At 39.6% G+C, this 27,739-nt stretch overlaps 2 protein-coding genes and 1 long non-coding RNA gene across 5 annotated transcripts in view; 2 read left to right on the top strand and 1 right to left on the bottom strand.

The window, feature by feature from the left end:
- The window catches only part of pip4k2aa (phosphatidylinositol-5-phosphate 4-kinase, type II, alpha a), a 30,651-nt gene extending 13,826 nt beyond the window's left edge, over positions 1 to 16,825 (top strand). Inside the window, exons 3-12 of one of the 3 annotated variants that reach the window (XM_065948970.1) lie at positions 992 to 1,089; positions 1,183 to 1,279; positions 3,009 to 3,161; positions 3,708 to 3,854; positions 4,228 to 4,266; positions 8,088 to 8,195; positions 11,086 to 11,199; positions 11,634 to 11,874; positions 12,507 to 12,610; positions 12,731 to 16,825. In XM_065948970.1, the coding sequence (XP_065805042.1) occupies positions 992 to 1,089; positions 1,183 to 1,279; positions 3,009 to 3,161; positions 3,708 to 3,854; positions 4,228 to 4,266; positions 8,088 to 8,195; positions 11,086 to 11,199; positions 11,634 to 11,874; positions 12,507 to 12,610; positions 12,731 to 12,811 (1,182 nt within the window). In that variant the 3' untranslated portion in view covers positions 12,812 to 16,825. Of the gene's footprint in view, positions 1 to 991; positions 1,090 to 1,182; positions 1,280 to 3,008; positions 3,162 to 3,707; positions 3,855 to 4,227; positions 4,267 to 8,087; positions 8,205 to 11,085; positions 11,200 to 11,633; positions 11,875 to 12,506; positions 12,611 to 12,730 lie in introns of all 3 variants that reach the window. The other 2 variants (XM_020654130.3, XM_020654134.3) reach the window with 2 other exon arrangements.
- A 1,978-nt stretch (positions 16,826 to 18,803) lies between these two features.
- Positions 18,804 to 25,391, bottom strand: spag6 (sperm associated antigen 6). The gene is made up of 11 exons (XM_020654151.2): positions 25,177 to 25,391; positions 24,995 to 25,090; positions 24,682 to 24,848; positions 22,647 to 22,830; positions 22,306 to 22,511; positions 21,262 to 21,435; positions 21,020 to 21,172; positions 20,646 to 20,837; positions 19,920 to 20,036; positions 19,682 to 19,827; positions 18,804 to 19,176 (listed from the first exon to the last, which is right to left on the bottom strand). The coding sequence occupies exons 1-11, from the start codon at positions 25,199 to 25,201 to the stop codon at positions 19,113 to 19,115; spliced, it is 1,524 nt and encodes a 507-aa protein (XP_020509807.2). The 5' UTR covers positions 25,202 to 25,391; the 3' UTR covers positions 18,804 to 19,112.
- On the top strand, positions 19,844 to 22,289 carry LOC136177218 (uncharacterized). Its single transcript, XR_010664855.1, has 3 exons — positions 19,844 to 19,994; positions 20,658 to 20,926; positions 21,254 to 22,289. It is a non-coding gene; the product is annotated as an uncharacterized lncRNA (long non-coding RNA).
- Positions 25,392 to 27,739: the final 2,348 nt, after the last annotated feature.

Below are 27,739 nucleotides of genomic sequence, written 5' to 3'. Positions count from 1 at the left end.
GCATTTCAGCCTTTTTAATGTGCAGATGTTAGGCCTGCGTTGTGATACAAGAAGGATATGCAATGTGCGATGACATTGATCAATGTTGTGATAACAATTAGAAGTAAGATTAGTAAAAAATGAGTGCATATTAGCTATGACTCACAGTTTATGTATAGCTGTGCTTACTACATGTTCCTCCTGAATTTTTTCTCCTGAATTTTTTCACAACTATATTGGCACCATTTAGTCTAAGGGTGGCCTATTGAGGGTTTAGCTTCATATGACTGCATCAAAATGTTGTGAAAGCATGGACATTATACTAAGGACTCAATCTATTTGGTAAACTGTACGTATGCAGAGTGAGTAAGCATTGCTTGTTGACATTAAATACATTAAATTCAGACTACCAGTGTTTTTTATTGTGTGTACTAACATACAGCAGTATATCAAAATACTTTCATATTGTCAGGTTTGCATTCTGTAACACTGAATCTAATCAGCATTCATGTGGAATAATGTGTGAGCTGGTCTTTACAACAGTCTGTTTAAAGATGAACTTTATTGCATTGTGAAAAGGTTACATGAGTTGAGATTTGAAGTTCCACTGTGATGTATGTTTGAATGACTGTAGAATTCTGCTTGGGCATTTTTGAGAGTCATCACAGGTTTGTCATTGTGAATGAAGAAAACTGATGTTTCATCCAAATTGAGGATGTGTTCTTTGGTTATTCCACTTCATACATTTACAGGATTTCCCTTCAGTGACGATCACACAAGATGTTAATACAATTCAGTGTTTCCCCTACCATTATACTGCTGTAAACCTAGGGGAAACACTGCAATTGTGATGATGATGGGTTTTTTTACCCTCTCGTTATCCCAAGGCATTTAGATTTACTTCTTGTGTAATTTCCAATGTAACCTTCTAATTACACTTCCGTGGAAGACAACTTTGAGTTCCTCACTTCCTCATTGAGTTTCCCTTCATTCCTGTCTCTTTTCTGTACAGATAAACGAGTTAAGCCATGTTCAGATCCCCATCATGCTCATGCCAGACGACTTCAAGGCCTATTCTAAGATCAAAGTGGACAACCACCTCTTCAACAAGTAAGGTCTTTATATGTACAATAAATATATTATGGCTGACCTATAGCATCTCATCAAAGTAGTCATTTGTGTTTGTTTTTTCTCTACGCACAGGGAGAATATGCCCAGCCATTTCAAGTTCAAGGAGTACTGCCCTCTGGTGTTTCGAAACCTCAGAGAGAGGTTTGGCATAGACGACCTGGACTTTCTGGTATGAAAAGCACCATCACAATCCCTTCTGGGTTTAATATGTCAGCTTTTTAGTTCTTAATAAGTGTGAACAGCTACAGTTTGATGAACTGCAAGCGATACATTTTCCTTTAATGCAGCTGTATGAATCTTATGTATTTAAAAAAGATAACCATCTAGGACTATAAGAACAGTGAATCATGTAAAACTTTTTCACAAGTCAAATGTTTTCTGTTGCTCTTTCTCCTTTCTTCCTTTAGTTTGAGCCTGCTCCACCTCTTCCTTTATTTTCCACTCTTCCTCCATAAATCCCTTATCCCAGAGCAGGCCATGAGTTGGCAGTATTTGGGGGTCATTGTGTCCTAGCTCACTGCAGCTGTCCTTCTTGCATGTTTATATTAGGGTTCGGCTGGCTGCAGTGAGTGGGCAGGCGGGGTGTTAAGACGTTGGCCAGAGAAAAGGAATGTTGTGACATTCTCAACATTAAGTTACTTTCCTCCAGAAGGCACCAATTACGTTGTGGTCAAAAGGGTTAACTGATTTTTAACATTTTCTTTTTGTTCTTGCTTTGAAACCAGCCTGTTGGCATTATTTCTAATTACTTTGGTAATAATCCTCATCACAGCCAGTGGGTACTGGGTAGCACCAGCTGCAGCCCTGCTCTATTGATGACATGCAGCAGTAACCATTAGTTTTAATGAGCAATGCTGGCTATATTCAATTAAGTTTGTGGTGGGTAGCTGAAGTGCAAAACAGATTAACGTTTTTCCACACATAATAATAAATACGTTGTGGAAAAAATGACAGAAACAAAAACATTAAGATATTACTTTAAAAGCTTTCATCTATGAGAGCCTCAGGCAAAGGGCCTCTGAAACATGTTCAGCCTCTGACACACAGCACTTCATTGTAACACCAGGACCTGAATTGAAGAAGACCCCTTAGGGTCCAAGCTCTAAACTCTTGGGAAACAAGTCTGAAACCAATATTAAACACGAGAACGTGCTGCTTAACCTGCTGTTTTCTGCAACCACTTAAGGTTGGTCCTCACTTCACATTATAAGCAGTAGATGGTCTGGATTGACGAGCAGAGAGGGAACTAAGGTTAGAGGACATGAGGAATTCTTGTAGAATGAGGCATTGAGCCAGGGGTGTTGGATCATGTTACTTTTGAGCTCCAAAGTCTGGGCAGCAGCTGTTTGTGTCTGTGTGTAGGTTTGGACAGGCAGCAGACGCAGGGGTCAGAACCCCACATGTTTAGACTGGAAAGAGAGAGGTTGGTCACAACAAGAAGGTAGATGAAGGAATTCTGTATTCACACACATTAGAAAGCGGCTATATCAAACTTATGTGAGAAAAACTATGTTTCAGCCCTACTGATTGTCACGACAGTATCAGTATTGATTCTCACTCATAGCTGAATAAACACTTTTCTGTATTTAGTGAGACAAACTATATATTTTATAAAAAAAAAACATTTTTTTGTTTTAGTTGTTGGTTTGCACACTTCAGTTCTGAAGTTGATGTGTGAGCAGATTAGAGTTTCATTTTATCAACCTGGACCATTTCTTAATTTACTTGGTCAGGGCGTGCAAGTAGAGCCTTTGGATTTAAAACACTGTACAACTAATGAAAACTTTATCTTGGCTCTATGAAGGCAAGGTTGACAAAAACAATTGATAAGCTAAGCTGATCATTTGACATTGTGTACATCCCGATTTCAAAGTTTATTCTTTTCTCTGTGTTTGCAGAATTCTCTGACGCGCAGTGCTCCTTTGAACAGTGAGGCCCAGGGGCGCAGCGGAGCTCGCTTCCATACCTCCTGCGACAAACGCTACGTCATCAAGACCATCAGCAGCGAGGATGTGGCCGAGATGCACAACATTCTGAAGAAATACCACCAGGTGTCAACAACCCGTCTCACAATGAGATATCTCAATTCAAGCATTCATTCTTCATAAGAGACATTCTACAATTGCTTGTCTTTGGTCGACTCAAATGACCTTTAGAAAGATTTTACTGCATTCAAAGTCTACTGAGGCAAACACACAACTCTGAGGGAGAGCTCAGGCTAGAAGAGACACTCTCTCTCTCATTCTCTAAAGCAGCCTGTTCATGATGGGACCACATGAAAACAACATGAGTAATATATATTTAAATCTGAACCCTTCTTGTCTACTTGCATTACATCTTCTCAATGACATACACAAGGGATGAAGTTTTATAACCTTTGTCCTATCTATTGATTTGGATCTGAAATTTAGAAAGTGTCAGAGATGCTCATACTCTTTCCCATGTTATAGCCTCCTCGTTATGATTATAGGGATTATGCTATGTTCTCTTTTTTTTTTAAATCTTATTTCCTGTGTCTCTATTTCAAGACAGTTAGTTAACGTGCATTGCGTCTATAAAGGGCCATTCAATTGATGTTCCTTGCTCTCTTTTGGTAGTTCATTGTGGAGTGCCATGGGAACACGCTGCTGCCCCAGTTTCTAGGGATGTACCGGCTCACCGTAGATGGAGATGAGACCTACATGATTGTCACACGCAATGTCTTCTCTCATCGTCTCTCCGTCTTCAAAAAATATGATCTTAAGGTAAGAGGGGAGGGGGGAAGTTATTAGATATAAACTACATGTACACCTTTACCTGCACAAAGGCTGGACTGTTGTTTGAATATTTGATACATTTTGTGTGCAAGTACATTTTTTTGTCATTTGTTAATATACCCAAAGTTGGTAACACAAGGTAGAGTTCCATGTTTGACATAACAGGCATCATCCATCGGGAAAGAGCTCTTTTTTTTTTTTAAGCCTGGTGCCTTGCTTCCCTAATAGGGTGAGCTCTTGTGTTCAGGCATGCATAAGGGTTTTGAGTATCTGTAGGAAGTAGAGTATGTAAAAAGACATTTCAGTGCTTTTGTGTAACAACTGGATGATAGAGAGTGATTTCTATCTTTTTTGTCTCCAGGGATCCACTGTGGCAAGAGAGGCCAGCGACAAGGAGAAGGTACAGTCACCTTTTGTGAGCCAGGATCAGCTGTTATACATTCATGCACACGTTTAAAGTTTAGCACAGGCAGGACTTCTTGTCCTTTACTGTACACCTACAGAGAAAATGAACACCATTATATCAACTCTTTAACATTAGAGTGTTACAAATCAAAAGCGAATTCAACAGATGCATCAAAAGTACACGGTACAGTTAGACACATCTTAAAATAAAGCGTCTTTAGAGTAATTAAGCTGTTGGTCCACCAACTGTCTTTCAAAACTGATGTACTACAGCTGTATCAATCCCACCAACACTGCATAGTTGAAGATAAAAACACAAACAACTTGAATTGTTTAAGTGTAGGGAAATAGCACAGAAAATCAAGATCCCTCTCTATATGTGGTGGATAAAACTAAAACTTAGTACAGACTATCACAACACATTTTATTTTTACCTTTCACATAGCTTTCTAAAACATCATTTGTATCCATTAAACACACTGCCATCGTTTCAGCACATCAGAAGCTGCGCTGCTGAAAGGACAGCTGGTTGTGTGACGGGGGAGGTCAGAGTCAGTGTGGATTGAACAGATGGACACTTCCATAGCACTGACGCGCCGCACAGCTCTCGATTCTGGTGTCAATTTCATTTCAGAAAGAAGGGTTATTATTAAGTGATCAGAAACTCAAAACTTAAACAGTTATCATACATCAGATAAATACTGATGTCTCATACTGAAACTTCTTTTGTCGTTTTAGATTACATTAAAAGCTATATGGACAATCATTGAGAGAGAGAAAACAAACTGTGTTACCTGTGGTTTCAATAACCAACACCTCTTTAAACAGTTCTCAGCTTACTGTCATCACCCCAGAGTCCCAACGAACACAACCCCTTTTTTTTTTGTTTTTCTTTGGGTGAAGATGACAGTAACACATATCCATCTCCTTCAGTTAGCACCTACTTCATCACCCCATTCCCTCTCCAGCCCCTGCACGCCTTTTGTGTCTCTTTAATTTGCTTCATCCCCTCTAACCTCGCTTCTGCTGTTCCATCAGTTCCCCTGCTTGCTGTCTGTGTGTGAAAGATTGAGAGGTGTGTATGTGTGGGTGGGTGTGTGTGTCTGTGTGTGTGTGTGTGGATGTCTTTGAATTTGTTGGTTTTGAGTTGTACTCAGTCAGATGTCTCATGATTTTGAGATGTTCTTTGGTGTGTTTTCTGTATAGCTGTGTGTCTGACTGGGTGTTGTGTGTTTTAGCTGTGCGATTTGATTGATGTTGTCGCTGCTCATGTGAGACTGGCTCTTTTGGCTCTCGGCTGCTTGGACAGAGTCAGCTGTCATAAATAAATATATCATTCATGTTGCAAAGGACCTGATGGTTCAATGCTCTACTTGTCTAAGTGAACATTTAGAATGGGCATTTCACTCGATACAGTATAAATAATGTATTTTTAATGGACACAAGGCTTTGACTTTAAAGTGATGGAAATTGCTTACAGTGTCCTTGAACACTGTGCGTTAAGGGTACTGTTGGTTTGACCTGTCGGCTCAGCGTTATTGGAAGGGGACTGATGTCCAAAGGGATTTTTATGCATTGCACGTCTCCACACATTGCTCCATGGTTTGTCTGACCATGAAAAAAAGTGAGTGTATCACTGCTTTGACCCTGAAGGGTTTGAACTTTCCACTGGGTTTTACAGGGGCTTAATGGTGAGGCACCGTGCAGTGAGGCATGGTAGATTTCAGGGAATCCCCAAACTAAATTTAGCCTCCTTTAATTGGAAGAAGAAACAAAACGTTATTGGGGTTAAAACAGATGGGTGAAAAAAAAAAAAAAAAGCAGCGGAGGATTTAACACACGTGGGACTACTGTGCGACCTCCTTTTGTCCGCAGCTCGGTTGTGTGTGTGAGACATCATTTGCAGTCTAGCAGTAAAGATTAAGAAGCACCAGGATCTATTTTTGTCAGGCTTAACATCGATGGAGATGTTATTGTACAACACTGATCTAACTGTTAAACTTCAGACTTATTCCAAGTGTTGTCTCTTGGCCATTTCTATATTCCATTCAAATTCAGCTAATACAGTTAACCTGACAGAGTAATACATCTTCTATTCCTGACATGATCACACAAACTTTTATACACAAACATTCACACCCGACTTACTGCAGGCCTCAAAGACACGACTTAGACTCAGACATCAAAGACAAGAACCTGACATGCTGCTTTTTCGACATGAAACACCCACACTAAGACTTAAATCCACCTGCAGTTACCCACTTAAAGGGTGGCTGTACATTTGTGTGTTTCCTTGAAATCATTCTTATGCAGGTTAAGTCAACTCTACATTTAAGCAAATTCTCACCAGTGGTTAGGTGTTGTTAGCTAGTTTCACAAACATTGCAGTTGCCAGTAAAAACGATGGTGCATTTTGTCAAATGAATGTCTAAAATGATTTGTTCAGAAGGTACAGTGTGTATGTGTTTAAAAAAAAAAAAAAAAAAAAAAAAACTGCTTCACACACACACACAAACATCAAGCACGGCAAAGTTCTCCCGACTGCATGAGCGCTCCCTTTCATGCATGCGTCTGCATGGTATATAATGTTTTTCTGCATCTTTTTTTGAAGTTGAATTATTTCGCACATTTCGATGTGTATGAACACCAGCCTCATTCTGTTGCACATTGTGGACATGTTCTGTTCTACCCACATTTGACATGTTTTTTTCTTTTCATGAAATGATATTACCGCTGCCATTTCAGTGTTTCAGCAAAAATACATCGACACATTTGAATGTACAGCACTTTTACGAGCAGACGATCTGTGACACATTTCTTCCTCTATCTTCAAAGGAGCTAGGTTGGTCTCATTTCAGCTCATCAGATCATACTAGTTGATTTATCTTAACTGTATCTGTCCATGACCCATTCAGGATGCTGACACACTGTGTAGAGGATTCATGTGATCACAGTGTGTGATATTTGACCTTGTAAATACAGAGGTAGTGTTTGTATGTTATTAGCGACTGGTTCTTGGTTTGTTGAATACCACATGTCTCCCCTGGGTCTCTGCTCAGTATGTATCTGCTAAAGATGTTCTGTTGTTTTTGTTCACTCTCCTCTTTCTCCTCATGCCAGCACTGGCTGGTATCTCCAGTGGGGGCACATGGCTGTGATGTGTCAGAATGACTGAGCACTGTGAACCACCTGGATATTATATTAGTCGGCGGCCATCCAGTAGTTGTAAGCCCCTACAGATAGTACCACGCCTGAATAGTATTTTGCAAAGTACAGATAAAATAAATGAGTTTACAGTTGCTCCCTTGCGCTTCATAGCTCCAGCTCCTCCTCAGCCAAGCGTTATATAGCTCAGCCTAGCTGCTTGCTTTCCCTACAAGGACACAGTCATAATATCAGGCTAGGCCGGCTAGATTAAAGCACACATGAAATGTGACTCTTTAATATGAACAGTTCAATGTATTATTCAAGACAGGATCTAAAATCCTTTTTGAATGAAAGTAAAAGCACTGAAATGGTGTGATCTCAGAAATCATGACACTAATTACCAATAGATGTTGACTGTACAGTAGCTGTTGGCCACTGATAAGACTTCTGACCCAGCCATGTTTAATACTGATCAGATTTATAATCTCCTTCACTGGTCGTACGGAGCTTCCGCGTTGATGCCCTTTACAACCCTCCTCCAACAACAGTTGTGTTCTGTAACATTTAAACACTTTGCCTTTACTTTCAACTTCCTTCCTCCCTTCCTCTCTCCTTCCTTCTCTCCTATCCTCCACCCCTACCGTCCCTCCCTCGCTCCCCCTTTTCTAGCAGCCGCCCCCATCAGAGGACGCGCCCCCGCGGCCCAAATCTGGTAACGTTCAGCAAAGGCTGCAAACACTGCGGATTGCCACGCGCTTTTACTGCGCCATGAAACACGTAAGAGATGTAAGAGAACCAGGGCTCATATACCAGGCATGATCTATGAAACCAACCTTATTCTATTGTTTGATTTGATTATTATCATTTTGCACAGCCGAGCATTTTCGTTCCCTCGTCTTCTCCAAGCTGATCCACATTTAAAGGCCATATTTTACTCACTTTTCATCCATTACAGTCACCCTCAGCTCAGCCTGTCACAAATGTCCATTTAGATTTGTATTCCAATTTAAGGCTGTACATGCAAATTCTATGATAAAGAGAATTAGTCTCTTAAAAGGATGAGAATTCCTGGCTCCGTGTCCTGCAGCCTTTGTATGCTGAAATCAAAAGTATTTGGCTGAAGATGAGCCGAAACTCTTGGAAAAGAGATGAGTCTGTATACATGCCAAAGGAACAGTGACTCTGGACAGTTATTTTTAATATCCGCAGTCGTCTGAGATAAGTAGCATTTTAAGGGCACTCCATATTGTAGGTATCTCATAGTAAATACTGTAATGAACTGTGTCGCAGTTCTTAGTTTGTTTGTAGTCCTGGGGGAACATCGCCTTCAGTTTTCTTGAAATAATAGCCATGCAAATGAACGCCACAATGCGTTCAGACATTCATTGAAAGGGCTGCAAAGGTTTGGCCGTTAAAGGTAACATTTTAGAGAATCATGTGGGTGCAAATAATGAGGAGCACTTTCTTATAGTTTCCTCTCCGCATTGATAATTTCCAACAAATAGTTTTTCAAAAGAAAGCACTTCACATTTGAAAATAGTTAAAAACCTTGTAATTGTATTTTTAACCTCCAAACTTACTAAAAAAAACTGTGCATTACTGACATAAAGTCCCTTTTGTGGAAGATAATCTCTATTAGCTGTAGCTTTATCCTATCACATCAACATCGTCAGACACCGACACCCCTTTTCCAACTTTTTGGCAGCAGAAAGAAATGAAACAAGTTCAGTTGTGTCAGTCGGGGAGAGACATTTGACCATCACACTGCTTTACGGGTTTCATCACAAAGTACTCGCTGCCTCTGGTGTCTTTCTGTTTTTCTGCTGCCTCGGTGTAGTACCCCGCTGACAAGTCCGACACATTTCATTTTCAGTCATTTTAAATCAACAACTGGCCGACTGATGGCATCCAATGCATGACTGGGAGAAAGCATGACATGTTATGAACCTGTAAGACGACTGACCACGTGTGGCATGATGGCAATAAGACACCGTTGTAAATGAAAGTATAGAAAGATGAATGAGTGGAAGAGTTGAGGTGTCATTTAAGATGACAGGCCTGTTAAATGTTTCAGGTTATGTTCACTCCTTGCAGTCAGTTTTATGTTGTCCTTGTTTACTTTTTATGTTGCATCTAATCTCAGTCTAACAAATACATCCCATATTGATTCAAATCTGAGGTCTATGTCTGTTTATATGTGTGTTTAAAAAGTCCGACATTGTGATATGTATCCTCTGTCTTTATTTGTGTTAAGATGTTCTATGTATGTGTGTTTGTGTGTGTGTGTGCGTGTGTGTGTGTGTTGTCTGAGCTCATTCTAATGCTATAGAGCGCTGCTGTGTTGCTGCTCTTCTCCTGCTGCCATAGAAACTCTGTAGTAGCTAATCTGCTGCTGCCACCCTGTTACCACATTTCCTGCTCTCTTCTTCCTCAATGACTTAAAAAGTCAGTTCCTCCTCATATAACACCTCTTCCCCCTACAGGCTGAGAAAAAAAATGAAACCCAGTAGAGAGACACTTTAATAGGACACTCCTTCATACCTGTGCTTGTAGGGTGGATAATGTGGGAATCAGTCACATAGATGGAGTCTACAAGCTTTTCAGAGATTAAAAAAAGGGGGTTACATTAAATACAAACAGAAGTCTGGTTTCAGGGAAGCGTCAATTAAGGACACATTTTTATGATATATCGTGTAGGTATAGGTCGTCAAAATGATGAGGAAACGATGCTGTGCCGAGGCAGAACCAGTGCCAACATGGCTCTTGAGTTCCACAGCCTTTTTTTTTCTGACACTTAAGTGTGTGGATCCAGCAGATGCATTTCAAAGCTGTCTAAATTTCTGTGCAATTTGCCTCTAAAAGATGGCGTTTTCATGGGTTTGGTGGTACTGAGAGGCAACACTGTAAACATTTTGGAAAATATTCCAATAAGTGCATCAGATGGATCTGTACCCTGCTGTGAGCATGCTGCATGTACTGGTGTACACAGTGAAAGCATTTAGCGTGGGGAGAGGCCAGCCTTGGTTTGGACAGACTGCCTGTACTTTGTTAGCCAACTCAAAACTTCTATATGCTTTATTTGAATCACGCAGGCTTATCTAACAAACCACGGGCTCAAAGCCTCATTTTGGTATTTTGGTATTTCAACATGCAGGCTTGTCTTGTCAGGCAGTTGCATTTAAACACACTTTGGATGAGACTACTGTCCACGATTAGACATAATCTTTGTCTTTATGCATTTTGAAATACCCCGTAGTTCTTTTTGAACTAGACAGCTGTATGTTATCGTCTAGTCCTTTATAATAACACTAACAGTCTATTCAATCATGGAGGTATTCTGGGGAAAAAGGTGAAGAACAACAATCCTGGTGTCCCTGCACTGAGTCTATTTTAAATCTAGTAAATAAAAACATTTGTATATATTTTTTACCTTAATCTAAGATTTCTCAATCAGTTGTGAAATACTTCAATCATTTAAGCTTGTGCAGTGGTTAGATAAATACGTACGAACAGTGATTCATCCTGTCAAACAAAAACATTTGACCTGAGCATCAGAGTTATGTCACATTTTTGCCCAGATGTTCTGCCTACAGTCCCGTTTGTCTGAGGTTGTGTTGGCGTTTCTGTGGTGTTTATTTGGTTGCTAATTTCTGATGCTAATGGGCAGGCCAAGGAGCTGCCCACCTACAAGGACAATGACTTCATCAATGATGGGCAGAAGATCCACATTGATGACGAGAACAAGAAAATGTTCCTGGAGAAGCTCAGGAAAGATGTGGAGGTATGTGTTCAAAAAGAATCTTTGACTTGCATTCACCTACAAATAAAAGAACGTAGTACTTATTAGGAATACTGAGCATTGCTGCCAGGATGTCACAGTTCCTCCATCATTAGAAACTGGTATATTGTTATTTATAGAAATTAATATAGCAGAGCAAAGCTTTTTAGTGGGGCTTCAGAAAAACAGATTTCAGGAGCTCTGAGTAAAATGGAAATCTCATATCTCCCCTAAACGCCAATCCTTTGTTTAAGCTGGTTTACTTCAGTTGAAAACACCTTATGTCTGTTTTTTTTCTGTTTATTCATGTTTTTTTCTTAGTTTGTTCTATTATAATAATTATAATACGCATGGTCCCTCAGTAAACACACTCCTCCTGTCTCCTCTTCCGCTTTTATTTCCTCTTCTGTCCTTCCGTCTGTCCCCCCCCCCCTCAGTTCCTGGCCCAGCTGAAGCTCATGGACTACAGTCTGCTGGTGGGAATCCACGACGTGGAGCGGGCCGAGCAGGAAGATGTGGAGAGCGAGGACAACGAGGCCGAGGACGAGGGAGAAAGTGACGGAGGGGGCATCGGAACGCCCCCTGACAGTCCCAGTAACACCCTGGACAGCACCAAGCCCCTGTCACCTGGAGAGTTTGACCCCAGCATTGATGTCTACGCCATCAAAAGCAATGAGAGTCAGTAGCCAAACGCTATATTTATCAGCCTTAAAATACTTTTCTAAACTACAACCCCTGCTGCACAAGGGCCGTATTCATCAGCTTAGTCCAAACTAAAGAAGTTAGAGCTCCCCCTACTGGGTATTGTCGTTTTCATTTCAGTCATCAGTCATGCTGCTGTCAAAATAAATCTTCCTGATTCCAAGATCCTTTTCCTAACCTTTAAGGCCCTGCATGGCGTTTCACCATCTTAGTCATTGGAGCTTTTTTCACCTTATATACAAGAAAGTTTTAAACATTTAATATTCAGATAGAAAAACTAGATCAAACATGACTAAAACTCTTATGATTTTATAGCTGGGATTTTATTTGGATTTGTACGGTAAGTAGTACGTCCAAATGTCCCTTCACTTTTTTTGGAGTTGTTTATTTTTCAATATTTTATTTCATTAATCTGCATACTTTCATTCTTTAGCCAGATATCTGTCGTCTATTTTCCTTTTCATTTCAAAGTGTATTGGGAGATTGGCACATGGTGATTCTACACTTTGAATGCATTTGATGTGAATTTTGATTTGAAGTGTTTTTTTTGTTCCTCAAAGTAAGCACGCACAGGTTCTCATTCAGGGTGCATTTGTTTTAAACCACAGGTGCTCCCAGGAAGGAGGTGTACTTCATGGCTGTCATAGACATCCTGCAGCATTACGATGCCAAGAAGAAAGCTGCCCACGCCGCCAAGACTGTCAAACACGGGGTACGCTGCAGTGTATAAAACCACTTCAATAATATTCACAAGTAAAATGGTGATTGAAAAAGTGAATTGGCTAATATGCCGCATGTGAAGAATGATAGTTTTCTGTGTGTCCCTCTACAGGCCGGAGCAGAGATCTCCACGGTGAACCCAGAGCAGTACTCGAAGAGATTTTACGATTTCATCACCACTATCCTGTCATAGCCTCGAGGAGCGACAGGAGGCACACGGGCACATGAGAGAGGGGGAGGGCAAGCAGGGAGGAGGGCAGGGAAGAGAGTAAAAAAAAAAAAAAAACCATCCAGAGGCTGAACGAATCAGGCGCTGTGATGGCTTTGTGTCACCCTCACTCCTTGTTTGTCACTCCCCCTTTAGCGGGGTGCCACGCTCTGCAGCTAAACTAAAACCCATCATTCGTTTACATTTAACCTCTCCATGTTGAGTTATGTTCATGTGTTACATTGGATGATAAGGGTGTTTAAAGCAAGTGTTCAAGTCATTACTTTTTTTTTTTTTTTTTTTTTTTACATCATATGTTTTTGTCTGTCTTGTTTATGTGGGAATATGGCTTTTTTAATCACCTCTATTACAACATCCAGCACCCTATTTGTTTTTTGTATGTTTGTGTTCGTCTGTTTTGATGTTAAGGGGAGGTAGGGGGGAGGATATGACGTGTGCAGAACGGGGAGTACAGATTACGACACACACGGAGGTTCCTCTAAAAAATACAAAAGAAGAGGCTCAGGCGAGACCTTATTAGGACCTTCATGCTAAACCTCGCCTAATGCAATCGCTTCGATTCAGGAAGTAGGACGCAGTCTTCCAATAGGCCAACTGCCAGAACCCCCATCCAAATGCTACACAAGTACTCAGCCAAACCAAACTTCCCATTTGAGCTCCCCCTCCGTCACTCACCCTTTAGACATCTCCCCCTTCCCCTCTCGGTCCGTCGTGTACAGTCATTAGATTGAGCTTCTGGGTTATCCTCTCGCCACCGACTCGTCAGACAAAAACTGAGACGAGTTCACTTGTCGCAGTAAATTGTAACCGCTCGTTTACCAGCACTAGTTGCACCTCAGTAGTCGTCAGTGTACTTGCAGGGACTCTGCATATGTCAGGCATTGTTAGTTTGGTTTTTTTGTTCCTGTGGCAGGAAATCACAAAGAAGTCCTGCGTGGCTGCTGATATATCTTTGTTAAAGGGTGTCACATCCAAACATCAGCAGCCCCTTGACCTTCTGTTGCCATCAGCACCTTATGAGTGAAATCAAAAAAAAAAAAGTTGCACTTTTATTTGTTAGTCGAGGTTAGGAGCTCTGGTTCTGTTACATGCGCTGCAACATAGAGGAAAGAAAGAATTTCATCTTTAGTGGCCGGGTATCTAATCCTGTCTTCTCCACTGTTTCTCACCTACGGGTGCTTCTTACCGCTCGGATTGGTTTGGAAGAAATTACTGCAATATTAGACGAGGAGAGTGGATGAGTTCTGTGCACAGGGCTTTTTTGTAAACTAACCTTTCCAATCCTTTTCTGAGAAGCACTCTGTGGTTGTGCTGGGTTTGGCGTGACTGAGCGTTCAGGGCAGACAGAAGACTGTTTACCTCCAGCGTCATACCATCACACACCCAATGATGGCGACGTGACGCGCGTGTCAGTGTTCATAAAGAGGGGAGAAGGAAAAGGGGGGAGGAGGGAGGCCGGGAAGAAAAGCTCCGTGTTATAAAGTCATTAACACGATCAGCATCGTTCTCTTCTCTAACCTCCGCTGTGAGTCTCTTATTCATTGTGTTCGTCGTGTTGTTATTGTTGACATTTTTTTTTTTTTTAAACGGTGGTTTATCTGTGTTTGAATTTGGCCGTTTTATGCATTGATGTGATTATCTTTTTCTTTTCTTTTTTTCTGAGTTTTTTTTTTGTCTATTTTGCACAAGAGGAAAAGGAACCAAATGTTACAAATACGATCCCAATTATTCGATATGGTCTTAACAAGGGAAATGCAATATACGTGTATGTAAGTGAGAAACGTTGTTGTGCGTGTGATGTTGTGTATCACTTCTGGATAACCAACTAAAACAAGTCAAGTCGTCCTCGTTGACTATTCTAACCCATTCGAAAGCTTCCATCACGATGTGTTTGTTTCAAATCTTCAGATTATATTCACATTTATATTTTTACATTGGATTTTAGTCGTGAAATGTAGTTGTATTTAAACAAGGAGCCACCCTTTGGAAAACGACTGACGGTGCTGTGGTAAATGAAGAATGATACTGCTTGAATTTATACTATGCTTACTATAGATGTACCGAAAAGAAAAAGTCAAAAAAAAAAAAAAAAAAAATGCATGTCACAGGACTACGTTTCCTTTTCCCTCTCTAAGTGTGTGTTGTTAGCTGTTCAGGTTCTTTGTGTCCGCACACTTTAACCAGATTTGTTAGCTGTTCGGTCGTAAACTAGTCCCTACCATGCTTTAAATAACTGTTTTTCATTGTATACACTGTGCAAGATGTGTGCCTTTATACTCCAAAATTATTTAATTTTATATTTTGTAATCTTTTTTTAAAACAAAGGTTATTTTAATAATAGGGTGTTTACTTTGACATGCATTATTTGTTCAACCCCTCCCCGCGTCTTCAACCCTATTTACATTTCTGCAGACGCATAAACAAAACTATGAACAGACAACAGAGTTCAATAGCTGTCTTAAATTTAAATATGGTTGATGAGCTTCAATTCTGTCACGTCAAATCCATAAATCTTGACTATTCCGTGTGTGCAGGCGTCCTTTTCGTCTGCCGATATTAATCCCTTGTTCCTTCACGCTGGTCCTGCCTTTATAAAGAACGTGCGTGCGTGTGCGTGTGTGTGTGCGTGTGTGAAGTGGATCGTGGAACGTGATTGTGTTTCGACGTGCTTCCCCCTCCACCTCAGGAGTCTGTCAGCATCTTTATCATATTAACCAAACTCCCAAAGGCGCAATAACATTTCAGGAATGTGACTTGATTTTCATTTTTTTGTCCCAAAATTTCACTTCAATGTACAGCTCCTATTCATTTCTGCAACACGTTTTTGTTCTCTTGCTTCCATCTTTGTTTGTCCTACCCAGACTGCCTGCGTGTTATCAGGGAGGTTTTTCAGCTGATAGATCATCCTGAGTCAGTGGTTATTTGATATTTCTGTGTTCTTCACTATTAATCGGATGTTTTGTTTCTGTTGTCATATAGCTCAAACTGTACATAAGATGTGTCATAAAGAAAACATCTTCCAGTATTCTTTGCTCTGTTGGGCCCTGGAGGCTAAAGCATAAACAAAGTAGAAAACAGAGCAGTGCATGCTGGGAGACAGAGTTTCCCTGTGTTCTGTTTTGGGAATATTAACTCTGGGTCTCATGTGAGGAAGGGCTATAATGATACCAGACTTTAATAGATGCAAATGAATGAAAATAATAACACACACGCCCTGCAGATGTACCTTCAAAATGAATACGTCCTTGCTTTGGGGACTTCTCTCCACTTCAACATGCGGCCACCGTTAACTTGCCAAAAGCATCTTTCAGCAGTCAGAACTTACCCCACATGAGCTTGAAGAACATTGTGTAATGTGTAAAAACGTGTCTGTTTGAAACTGAATTTGTTTTGGTGTTTGTTTTTTTTTATTTACATGTAATGGGAGATGGAGCGTGGTATGCATTGCTGATTTGTGAACATGTCAAAAAGTGTGTTTGTTTGCTTTTTCAAGTGTTAAGGGAAAGTTGGATTAAAAATGCAAATAACCAGAAGCAATGCAAGGTCTGCCGAGATGGGGGGGAAAAGAATTTGGCCTCAAAATAAATTTAAAAACATCAATATCTCAATGTCACAACAAAAAAAAAATTATATATATATAATATACTATATATATATAATTATCTTTAAGACCTCTTCTAAAAGACTAATGCATTGGTTAAAGTGAGAGTGCGTGCGTGTGTGCGTGTGCGTGTGTGTGTGTGTGCGTGCGTGTGTGCGCGTGCGTGCGTGCGTGTGTGCGCGTGCGTGCGTGCGTGCGTGAGTGCGTGTGTGCGTGTAGCTGTCTTACAATGGTTGATGGGAGTTCCCTTTCAGTGGCAGAGAGGCCAAAATGTTGATGTATGTGTATTGGTCTTCACATTTACTGATGATGATAATAATAATACACTCCATTCCATAAGCGTCACTCAAAACAATTAAAGCACTTGTTCTGCTGAACTCTAAGGCTGCCGGAAGATTTTTTTTTTTCTCTGTTCACGGTTCTACTGTTTGTTCAAATCTTTGTTTTTCTGTGTTTGCTCTACACAGGTAGGCCTACTCAATTTGACTTGACCATGTTTGGTTCATAAGCTCTGTTATGGAAGATAAGAAAATAAGATTTTAGGGCCAAAAGCTGAAGAAGGAGAGCCCGGTGTTACTTGATTGTTTTTTTATTATTATTATTATTATTGCAGGCTACACACACAAAAAAGAAAATGAGTTACTGATTTTTCTAACCTCGTCCATCAATTCCCAGGAAAACAATAGCCCAAAATATGTCGACCAATATTTGAAGTAAGAATTTAATTTAATTTAGAAAACAATTGATGAAAATAATCCAGATTAAAAGAATTGCACAAAATATTTAATCTTGCCTTTTTAACTAAAGCTAATTTATTTTTTGTTTTTTGTTTTGTTTGTTCAGATAAACCACATGCAACCTGTTATATAACCGTTAGTTATTACCAGGGGGAGTCTCGCTTTGGGGAATAAATCTGCAACTATGCCGCCGCAGCAAAAGAAATGTTTACTGTAAGTCTGATATAAAATCACTTTAATCAATCGCTAATATGCACTTCCCATCATTCTCACATTTTAAATGATCAAATAGCCTTAAACAGACTCGTGCGTTAGGAAGAGTTCTTTGATGGGAAAGCCCAAACACTAAACAAGCAGGATAATAAACCCCCTTTTCACCCACTTTGAGATAACACACTTGAATTACTTAGATTGAAAAAAAAAAAATCACTTTCAAATTAAAATCAGGCTGATTTTTTTCCATCTGTGTTTTTTAAACCCTAGTCTTCCTTGTTCGTGTTATATAGGCAACTCCTTTTTTTTCTTATTAGTGTAGCCTTATGCAGTAGGTCATATTTTGATCCGAGAGATGGACGTTTCAGCGAGCGAAAACAGTGATCTTTAAACTCTCTTCTAAAGCCTTCAAATCACGACCCACGCAGGTAAGACCTGCACTAAAACTGAGTCCTATCAAATCAACTTTAAATGTTTTAAGATAAAAGGCAGCTGGCCTGTCTTCATATAGCGTTGAAATAAAAATCAAAGCAGTTTTTCCTCTTTGGTAAATCGCTACACAAAGGGAATCTTACATTTTAAAATAACCTTATTGAGGGTAAAAAAAACACGGACTTGTTTTTCAGGTAATTTTAAATTTAAATCTCACGGTTTTCTAAACCACTAACCGAATTAATACAGTAGGATATCCGGTGTGATTTATTTAAGTGCAGACTGTCTATTAATCCTTATTATGCTACATTATTTATTTTATTTAATGACGGAAAAGGGGGTGATCACAGTCTTTAAATGTCTTCGTTTCTATCAGACGATGATCTATAGGCTTTTTAATGTATTTGTTGTTGATGAAATCTAACCCACTCTGCTTTTAAAACGGGTTCAAGATGGGGGGGATCGTGTAGCCTAACCCAGCAGACCCGAGTCTTGTAGCTGCATTATGAATGGTAGTATGGATATAAGATCAGATCTATAAAGTGAGGAGGGGGGAGGTGGCAGCTGCAGCCGGACCGTGTTGCGCTCTCTGCTGCGGTGAGAGGCGGAGGCTCGCTGGGCTCATTTGCACCGTCAGTACAATGTGGAGAACAAGCAGAGACAAACCAGCAGACAATAAACAAAGAGCGGCTCGCCATGTGCGCTGCAGCTGCTCGCACACACACACACTCAAACACACACTACACAACTGAGCTGCAGTGAGGCGCGACAGCCATCAGGGGGCAGTCCGAACCCTGCAAACACAGTATAAAGGCGGAGATAGGCGTATGTGATCCCATGAAGCCTACACAGTTTTCTTCTTGTTTTTTTTTAATGATAATTAAAATTCATACTCCTCAGTTGAAGAGGGCTGCTCTTAAACAGGCTGGTTAAGTGTTCTCCAGCAAAACACTCATTTCCTCCACCGCCAGTTGTATGTCCTGATCCTGGCCTTGACCTTTTCATAGTAGCTTTCCTGAAGCGTCACATTGTTTGAGGCTGCATGATCTGATGTTGTCCTTTATTTCATATTTATAGTATCAAAACACAACATGCGTCCATCCCACTAAAAGCTGCAGGAGCACTCACTACCAAGAGGACTATAAATTGAAAAATGTTGACAAAAGCGATATAGCCGAAATATATTACGCCTTTTATGGCTCAGCGTATTTCACTGTTAAGACATATGCACGGTACATCTTGTTTTTTAACATTTAAACAGGATGTTTAATGTGAGCTGATGTCAGACTGGTTGGTAGTTCTCTAACCGCTCCAACAAAACCTCTGAGTATCCAGGGGAGTAGTACCTGCAAACACACAAACACACACACTGTCAATATATTTGATGTAATCAGGATTTTTGTACATTGATAATGAAAATGCTGCTCAATTATTTATTTTTCACTGCACATAACCCCAATTGTATGTATCATTTTTTATTTGTTTTACCTCGGTGTATTTTGTGCTTTCGTTGTATTGTTATTTACAAAGGCTCACGTTTATTGTTTAGGCATTTTACGATTTAATAATCTGAAAACAAGCCCTACAGTTTTTTAAGAGTAAAACGTTAATGATTGTTATTGTACAGATTTGACTTAAGATTTCATTAAGAAGCATAACAGTGGCAGCTAAAAGCCTGCTGATGGATCAGCAAGCAGCTCTGAAATAACTACTGTCTCTACAGTGATGTGAGCACATCAGTCACTCAATTACTGTTTACATTTCAGATGGTGTTCAAAGCACAGAGTTATGATGTCAACAAAGTATGTTCTCTAGTGTGTGTGTGTGTGTGCGTGTGTGTGATGAACACACCTGACTATCTCCTCGGGGAAGCAGCTGTTGATGGCGTTGATGTGCTCCTGCAGAACAGATCCGGGCTCAGCCTCGATCTCCTGCACCTTCTTCAGCCCGCCACTGGTCACAAACAGACGGCGAGCTTTACTGTCATGAGGCAGCACCTTAAGGAAGAAGAAAGACACAGATATGAACATCAGTTTAGAGATTCTGAAATGCAGACCGCTGATTCAGGTCGTGGACTTGCACCCCTTACCTTGCTGAACTGGCAGACGACATGTTTGAGGATGTTGCTTGGAGCGTCGTAAAGGAGCGGCTCCAGTCCTGGCAGGTAGGTGCACTTCTGCAAGATGCTCTTCAGAGCCTTTTTACTCTGAGGGGTACAAATCGCATTACATTCACACCGTTCTGTCTTTATTGCGGTGCTTGTCTGGTTCTGTTTTGGGTATCTGTTGTTGAATTTTTATGTATTTTAAAGACCCATCCAGGGACGGGCATTGCAAATGAGCTCGGGCTATAAATGCTATATGTGTGGCATCATTTGACTTGTTCCACACGTGTCCCTATACAAATAAACATTCAATAAATCACCTTCCCTTTCTCTAAAAAAAAAACTTTTCTAAGCTATCTTTACATCAAGATTGTATACCAAAAATGAATACGCTCTAATGTATGACTTAAAAAGAGCTTTCTATTCCTTTTTTTAAAGCCAGCTATAAATACTCTTTGGACTTACTTCAATTACTCGCTGTTTGTATTTTTAAAAGGAAATTAAAGACGTATGTGTTTACTGTTGGTTTAGGCTGATCTAAAAAAAATGTGGTAAGACAGCAGAAAGTCGAATACATCACTTCTTTTCAGGAAGTAAAAGATGAGCAAACTGTTTCCGTTTCACTTCAGTTGTTACACGTGTGTTATGAGCCTGCGCCGATCAAATGTTTTTTAATGCACTTTTATCAAGCTGCACTGTAGCTGCCCTCACTTTGGCCTGCAGGTCCTCTGAGCTGCCAGCATCCATGTACAGCTGCAGCAGTTTGGGGAGCAGGTTAGCAGTGGCCACCGCCTTGGCGTGCTCAGGGGTGTGACGACCAATCTGACCGATTGACCAGACTGTGGCCGCCTTGATGTGATGTTCAGTCTCCTCAGACAGACAAAGGGACAGCTGTGGCACCCCCTTCAGGACAGGAGGACACACAGCACAACAGGACCGGTTCAGTAAATGTGACCTACATACTGGAGCTGAAGAATCGCTCTGACTTAGTGGTGGGTGTAAACTGTCACATGACTGGTTGAGGGACATTAGAGGAAAGATAAACACACACACACACACACACACACACACACACACACACACACCTTGGAGAGAATGACAGCCATGGCGAGGTTCTCACTGTGAGCGGCCACATATCCCAGCATCATGATCCCGGGCAATCGTAGGTTTCCATGGCAATTGCCTAGATAGTCTATCACTGCTGCCATGCCACCACAATTCACAATCACCTGGGAGAGCTGAAAACATGCATGTATTACATAACTTTGAATCAGCGTGTGTGTGTGTGTGTGTATGTGTTTGTGTGTTTGCGTTTACAGCAGTATACCTCTGGGGTGTGTTTGACCACCTCCCTCATCAGGGTGCTGATGTTCTTCTTCACATACTCATCCTGGTCTCTGAGGCAGACCATGGCAGCGGGGAAGATCTCCGCCTCAATCACCATCTCTGCCAGACTGACGGAGTGTTTACTGATCTGACTGAGGGCTGAGAACACCTGCCTCTGCAGGGAGACGCAGACAGGTGGATTAGTGAATTAACCTTCATACAGCAAGCAGCTATTTGAATTGTTACTGTTCTTTACTTTACTTTAAGTGAAACTGTTGGTTTTGCTCCTGACATATTTTATGATGCAATAAAATAACTTTAAAAGTTAAGAAACCTACCTACAGCTAATGTTTAGAATGAAAAAGACACCCTTTGGATTCTTCATAATTCTGTTTGACTGAATTTTTGTCGACCAGTTTGGCAGCTTTTATTTTTTTACACATATAATCTGAAATTCATATCCAAAATGTTGACTCCTGTCTTATTGATATGCACACAATGCAAACAAAAAAACAGACAAAAAATTACAAATCAATAACTATTACAAAGAAGCTTCCCTAAAAATTCAAATAAATACTTTAAATCATCGGGTATCTTCAAGAAGATTAGAGACAAAGATGTCAAATTCCCTTAAACAATTTCCCGATTAAATGGTGAATGAAGTACAAGAGCTCCAAAGATGGAGTGAAAAGGATCAAGAAGATAAAAGATTTGAAAAATGAGTTAGTTTGCTTCTTCAGTCATTTTTGCAAAAAGTGAGAGAAGTTCAAAAAGCTCCTCTTTACTGAAGAAAATTGTTTTAATGATTAATAATGAATTATTATTTGATTAACAGTAACTTAGTTTGACAGGAAAAGAACGTGCAGAGTAAAAGATTCATAATTGTATTAATAAGAAAAAGATTGTCATCAATGATAAAAACAATAAAGAGCACTTGGTTATCATGTTTTTTTGAGTATACTTGTAAATATCAAAGTGAGGAAAAAGAGTTACTTTAATAGAATATCTAAAATAAACCCAGCTTCTGTCCTCTGAGCTGGCCTACCTTCAGCTTGGCATCTGGGCTGAGGATCATCTGTGCGAGGTGTGCGATGGCTCCACTCTCCACCACAGTCTGAGCCAGCTCCGGTGTGTGTTTGCAGATGTCACTGAGGGTGGAGGCTGCGATGCGTTTGAGGGCCATCTCAGGCTCCAGAAGACAAAGCACCAGCAGAGGGACAGCGCCCGCATCCACAACAGACTGAGACAACGCTAAAGAGTGACAAACATGACAAAGAATGGTATTTTAAACATCTAGCCTATGAAGTTTCTGACAACCAATAAAGCAACAACAAAAAAAAAGGCAGAGGGAATCAAAAGAAAACCGGAAGTGTCAGTGTGTCTAACATGCGTTGTGTCGTGCGATGTAACCCAGGGCCCAAGCAGCGGCCTCCTTCACCCCAGGGTCAAACTCTTCCAGGCAGAGAACCAGGGCATCCACCCCCCCACAGGCCACCACAGACTGGGCCAGCTGGGGTGAGTGTTTGGCAACTGCACGCAGCACAAACGCTGCTGCCTTCTTGTAGGACCTCTGTGGAAGAAAAAAAACACACACACACACACACACACACACACACACACACACACACACACACACACTGTTTTTAAGAATTGAGATACAGGCCATATTGTTCTGTGCTTTCAAAGCAAACACTTTATTTACCCATGTGTTTTCTTAAATGAGTAAATTATTTTAATCATCTCATGTATCCTAGAGTTTCCAGGTGTAGCCTACTTTTTAACCCTCGTGTTTTGTAGACATAAATTCCTACCATGTTTGGGGTCCCTCAACCTTATGGTGTATGTGTTAATTTATTACACACTTGAATACAGTAATCAATATCTACTTTTCCTTTGAACACAATATTTTATATCAAAATTACAAGATAAAAAATATTTTATGTGGAGCTTTAAAGAAAGACCCTGGGGCCTTTACATATTCCGCGTACACACTGGTTTTGATGGAGCCAGCTGCTTACCACCTCTGAAATCAGCATCCTTTTGATCTTCATATTTTAGCCTTCATACACTTTAATTGAAAGTGCTGGCTTATGTTACATAAAATGTTTACAAATGAAAGCTTAATAGGGTCACATTAGAATTTGATCATGACTCTTCTGATTAACAGAGGTGTAAAGAGTACTAATATATTCTACTCAAGTAAAAGTACTGTTACTTTTATGAAATTTTACTTAAGTACAAGTAAAAGTACCAGTTTAAACATGTACTCAAGTAAAAGTAAAAAGTAACTCGTTTAAAATGTACTTTGAGTAAAAGTTACTTTTTTTTAACAACGCGTAGACGTGAAAAAGGACGAGAGGATATTAATCTCAAAGTTTTTTTTGATTAAAGGCAAATCTTTGCGAAGTTTATCTTTTCAGATAAACATTTTCTTTTCTACCCCATTGACTAAAACAAAATATAAATAATGATGAATAAATAATCAAGGATTATATGTTCAAGTATTCAGCTGTTTTATGAAGAGAAATGTTTAAACTATTTAAGAAAATATTAAAGGGGTCTTTGTCTCAATCATAAACAGTGTAGAGTATTTTAGTGTTTTTAGTTTTGTTATTCTTAGTCTCAAAGACAGCCTCAACCCGCAACTAAACCTGAGATGAAAGATAATCCATTTATTGTTTTAAAATGGGCCTTTATGAGATTATATTAGATGTTTTAGTCACCGTTTGTTTGCTACTGAAGCTTCTAACTGAGTCTGTTTGGTTTGAAGTATTTATTTTCACAGCTTACGACACCCAAATTCCTCATACGTCTGCTTCAAAATAAAAGCACATCACAGAGATGGTAATAACTGACTTTTATTGTGAAAAACTTTCCGGAACTAAATGTGTTTATCACTCGAAGCTGCAGCGGCGATTGTAGTCGCGAACGCTGCAGTGAGAAAAAGCATCCTCAGCCACTTCTTTGCCCGAGAGTAAGAACCACAGCCAACTTATTTAAATCATGTTGGACTTAAGACAATAAGACTTCAGTTTATAAACACCTTCAGCAGGTAGACCCACAGTAGAGGAGGAACTTATCCTGCTGCACTATACTGAAGTGGCACCGAGCCAAGAAAAGGGTCTCTCTCTCTCTGCCTCTCTGTCTGTCTCTCTCTCTCTCTGCCTCTGCCTGTCTCTCTCTCTGCCTCTCTCTCTCTCTCTCTCTCTCTCTCTCTCTCTCTACCTCTGTCTCTCTGTCTGTCGTCCAGAGAGCGATGAAGGAACACAGCAGGCCTATTCTTTTTTTTACTCAGTGACAGATGTGATTTCAAATGTAGCGAATTACAATACTTAACAGAAATCCTACTTAAGTAAAAGTAAAAGTACAGATTTTAAAAACGACTTAAAAAGTAGCAAGTACACCAAAAAACTACTTGTACGTTCTGTGAGGCCAGAGAGTGGACCAGGTGAGGCAGGATGTCTTCCTTCACCACAGCCTCAGCCAGGTCATCACTGTGGTCTGCCAGGCGGCCCAAAGCCAGAGCTGCCGTCTGCTGGACGCCGGGGACCACATCCAGCATCAGGGGGCGCAACAGTGACATCACACCTGCAGCACAGGAGGAGAGGGAAGGGGAGAGTAGGATAAACAACTACTGGAAATAGCAGCCATTGCTGACATAGATGTATTCCACAATTTCCCAGTTTGGGATCAATAAAGTAATTCTATTCTATTCTATTATTTGAATTTCTTACCTGCATTTTGGAGGATTTCTATGTTTTGCTGTCTGGATGCCAGGTCAGCAACTGTTTGCACAAACTGCATTCTTGATTTCTGATACTGCTCAAAAACTACAAAGCAAAAACAAACAGGGAAACAAAGCTGACGTTTTCGTTGAATTTGCCTTGAATATTTCACATTGGCTAACGAGTCTCACCTTGAATGATCTGCCGTTGACTCATTGTTACCGAGAAGGAAAAAGCCTCTTCCCATAGATTGAAAAAGTCACCAAAATTACTTTTTTTTTCTCCCCCGTCTAGAAAATGCACTGAATTTATCGCAGGCCAGTGTAGCGATTCTCCAGTCCGTCTCCAGGTTTGTGTTAGGTAGTGTTGTTATTAAGTGTTACCGCGGTAACGGACCGGAAGCTCTTGCTACAGCCGAAGACCGTCTATTGTATAGAGTACTCACTCTGGTGCTTGAAGCGTTCCAGTTATATATTCAGCGTGAGAGCTCTGTCTGGTTTCATGACCTTTGTTATCTCTGTGTTAGTTCCCGCTTAAACCGCGGATATGTCGCACATTTTCACAATAGTTATTCTCCACATGTGAAAGAGTCGTTAAGGAAATTAATATATTGAATTAAGTCTGAATATACTGAATGAATTCTGAATATACTGAATGAATTCTGAATATATTGAATGAAACTTTGAATATATGGAATGAAACCTTGAATATATTAAATGAAACTTTGAATATATTGAATGAAGTCTGAATATATTGAATGAAACTTTAAATATATTGAATGAAACCTTGAATATATTAAATGCAACTTTGAATATATTAAATGAAACCTTGAATATATGGAATGAAGTCTGAATAAATGGAATGAAGTGTGAATATATTGAATGAAGTCTGAATATATGGAATGAAGTCTGAATAAATGGAATGAAGTGTGAATATATTGAATGAAGTCTGAATATATGGAATGAAGTCTGAATATATGGAATGGAAGCTGATTTCAATTCTCCAACTCCACCAGTTTCATTGTTGTCATCAAAAAGACACCCTGCTGAATAAGCTGGTTTTGCAAAATGACATCAGCTGAAATATACCAATACTTTGTTGAACTTCAAAACTTTTTTGAAGCAGCTGTTAATACTCAAAATCATATGAATAATGTGGAATGTAGAATGCATCACCTTGAAGATCATAGTTCATTTATTGGAACATTTTTACTGTGTATGAGTAGTAATACTCAACAAAACATTGCTGAGTGCACCTTGTGCATCCAGCTTTATGGAATTTTTTAGTCTCTTACTGAGATGTAAGCTGAAATAACACAACAGATTTCCATTCAATATATTCAAAGTTCCATTCAATATATTCAGACTTCATTCCATATATTCAAAGTTTCATTCAATATATTCAGACTTCATTCCATATATTCAAAGTTTCATTCAATATATTCAGACTTCATTCCATATATTCAAAGTTTCATTCAATATATTCAAAGTTTCATTCAATAAATTCAAAGTTTCATTCAATAAATTCAAAGTTTCATTCAATATATTCAAAGTTTCATTCAATATATTCAAAGTTCCATTCAATATATTCAAAGTTCCATTCAATATATTCAGACTTCATTCCATATATTCAAATTTTCATTCAATATATTAATTTCCTGAATGGCCCTAAAAGGGTGACAGAAGAGAGAATATATCTCTCCCAGACCAGACTCCTCCACACTTTTTCTTGTTTCTCTCCCTGCCATTATAAGAAGCATTTAGGAATATAAAGACTATTTTAATTATCTGTTAATATCCATACAGTTTTAAATGAATATTGATTTTTTTCTATCTGTCTGTCTGTCTGTCTGTCTGTCTATAAAATGATAGCAGCCTGCACTGTGGGGTAGGTTAGGCTACTGAAATTTTCACTAAAAAAATGTTGTTTCTATTTTTTTCAAATAATTAGTCTATGAAATAGTAGGCTACTTTATGCTTTTCCTATGGAGTAGCAAAGGGTAGGCTAGCCTACTTGCTTTTTAATCAGTTTTAAATCCCATGTAGGCCCTAAACATATAGCCTATTGACTAGCCTAAATAAAATAAGATAGTAGGACCTATTCATTATTATTCGTCCTCCTTTCTTGATGGACTAGGTTGTAGTTTACAGTTGAGGAAAATAAGGGCAATTATGCTTCCAAAAGAGTCTGCAATTGGAAATTAGAAATAGCCTACGGATACACTTCCAATAATGCGCATTACCCCTGCATCTTTTTTGGTTTAACCCCACTTATTCAAGCACGAGGAAAATACTTTTTCATTGTCTACCATTTAGATATCAGTGTTTTTTTTTGTTTTTGAGAGCGATTTGTTTGAATTCGCCTATGTTGACGACCTCATATAGCCTATACTAAGTCAGTTTTTTTGTTTATTTTAGGCCTATTTAGCTAGTCTAGCCTATTTAAAAAAAATTCCAATGTCTCGTTTTTTTCAACGAGGCCTGCCGAATTCATCAATGCAAAATGAGTTTAATTATCACCCAGTTGCGCCAAAACAATGTAGAAGTTCGGTGTGGTTCAAAGAAAATTCGTTAAATTCGTTATGATAATGCTTAATCACTTTGATAAAGCTGTTCTGGGTGTTCTGTCTATTTTAATCACCCTATTTATGATTTTTTTTTTTTAATCTGCTTTAAAGTTCGTTCTGATTACAAGCATTTGAGCTGATGTTCAAACAGTAGCCTACAACGTTGTGTACGTTTCTGCTCCATAGCA

This window comes from Labrus bergylta, chromosome 20, assembly GCF_963930695.1.
Source record: "Labrus bergylta chromosome 20, fLabBer1.1, whole genome shotgun sequence".
Classification (NCBI taxonomy): Eukaryota; Metazoa; Chordata; class Actinopteri; order Labriformes; family Labridae; genus Labrus; species Labrus bergylta.
This window is presented reverse-complemented; position numbering and strand designations above follow the sequence as displayed.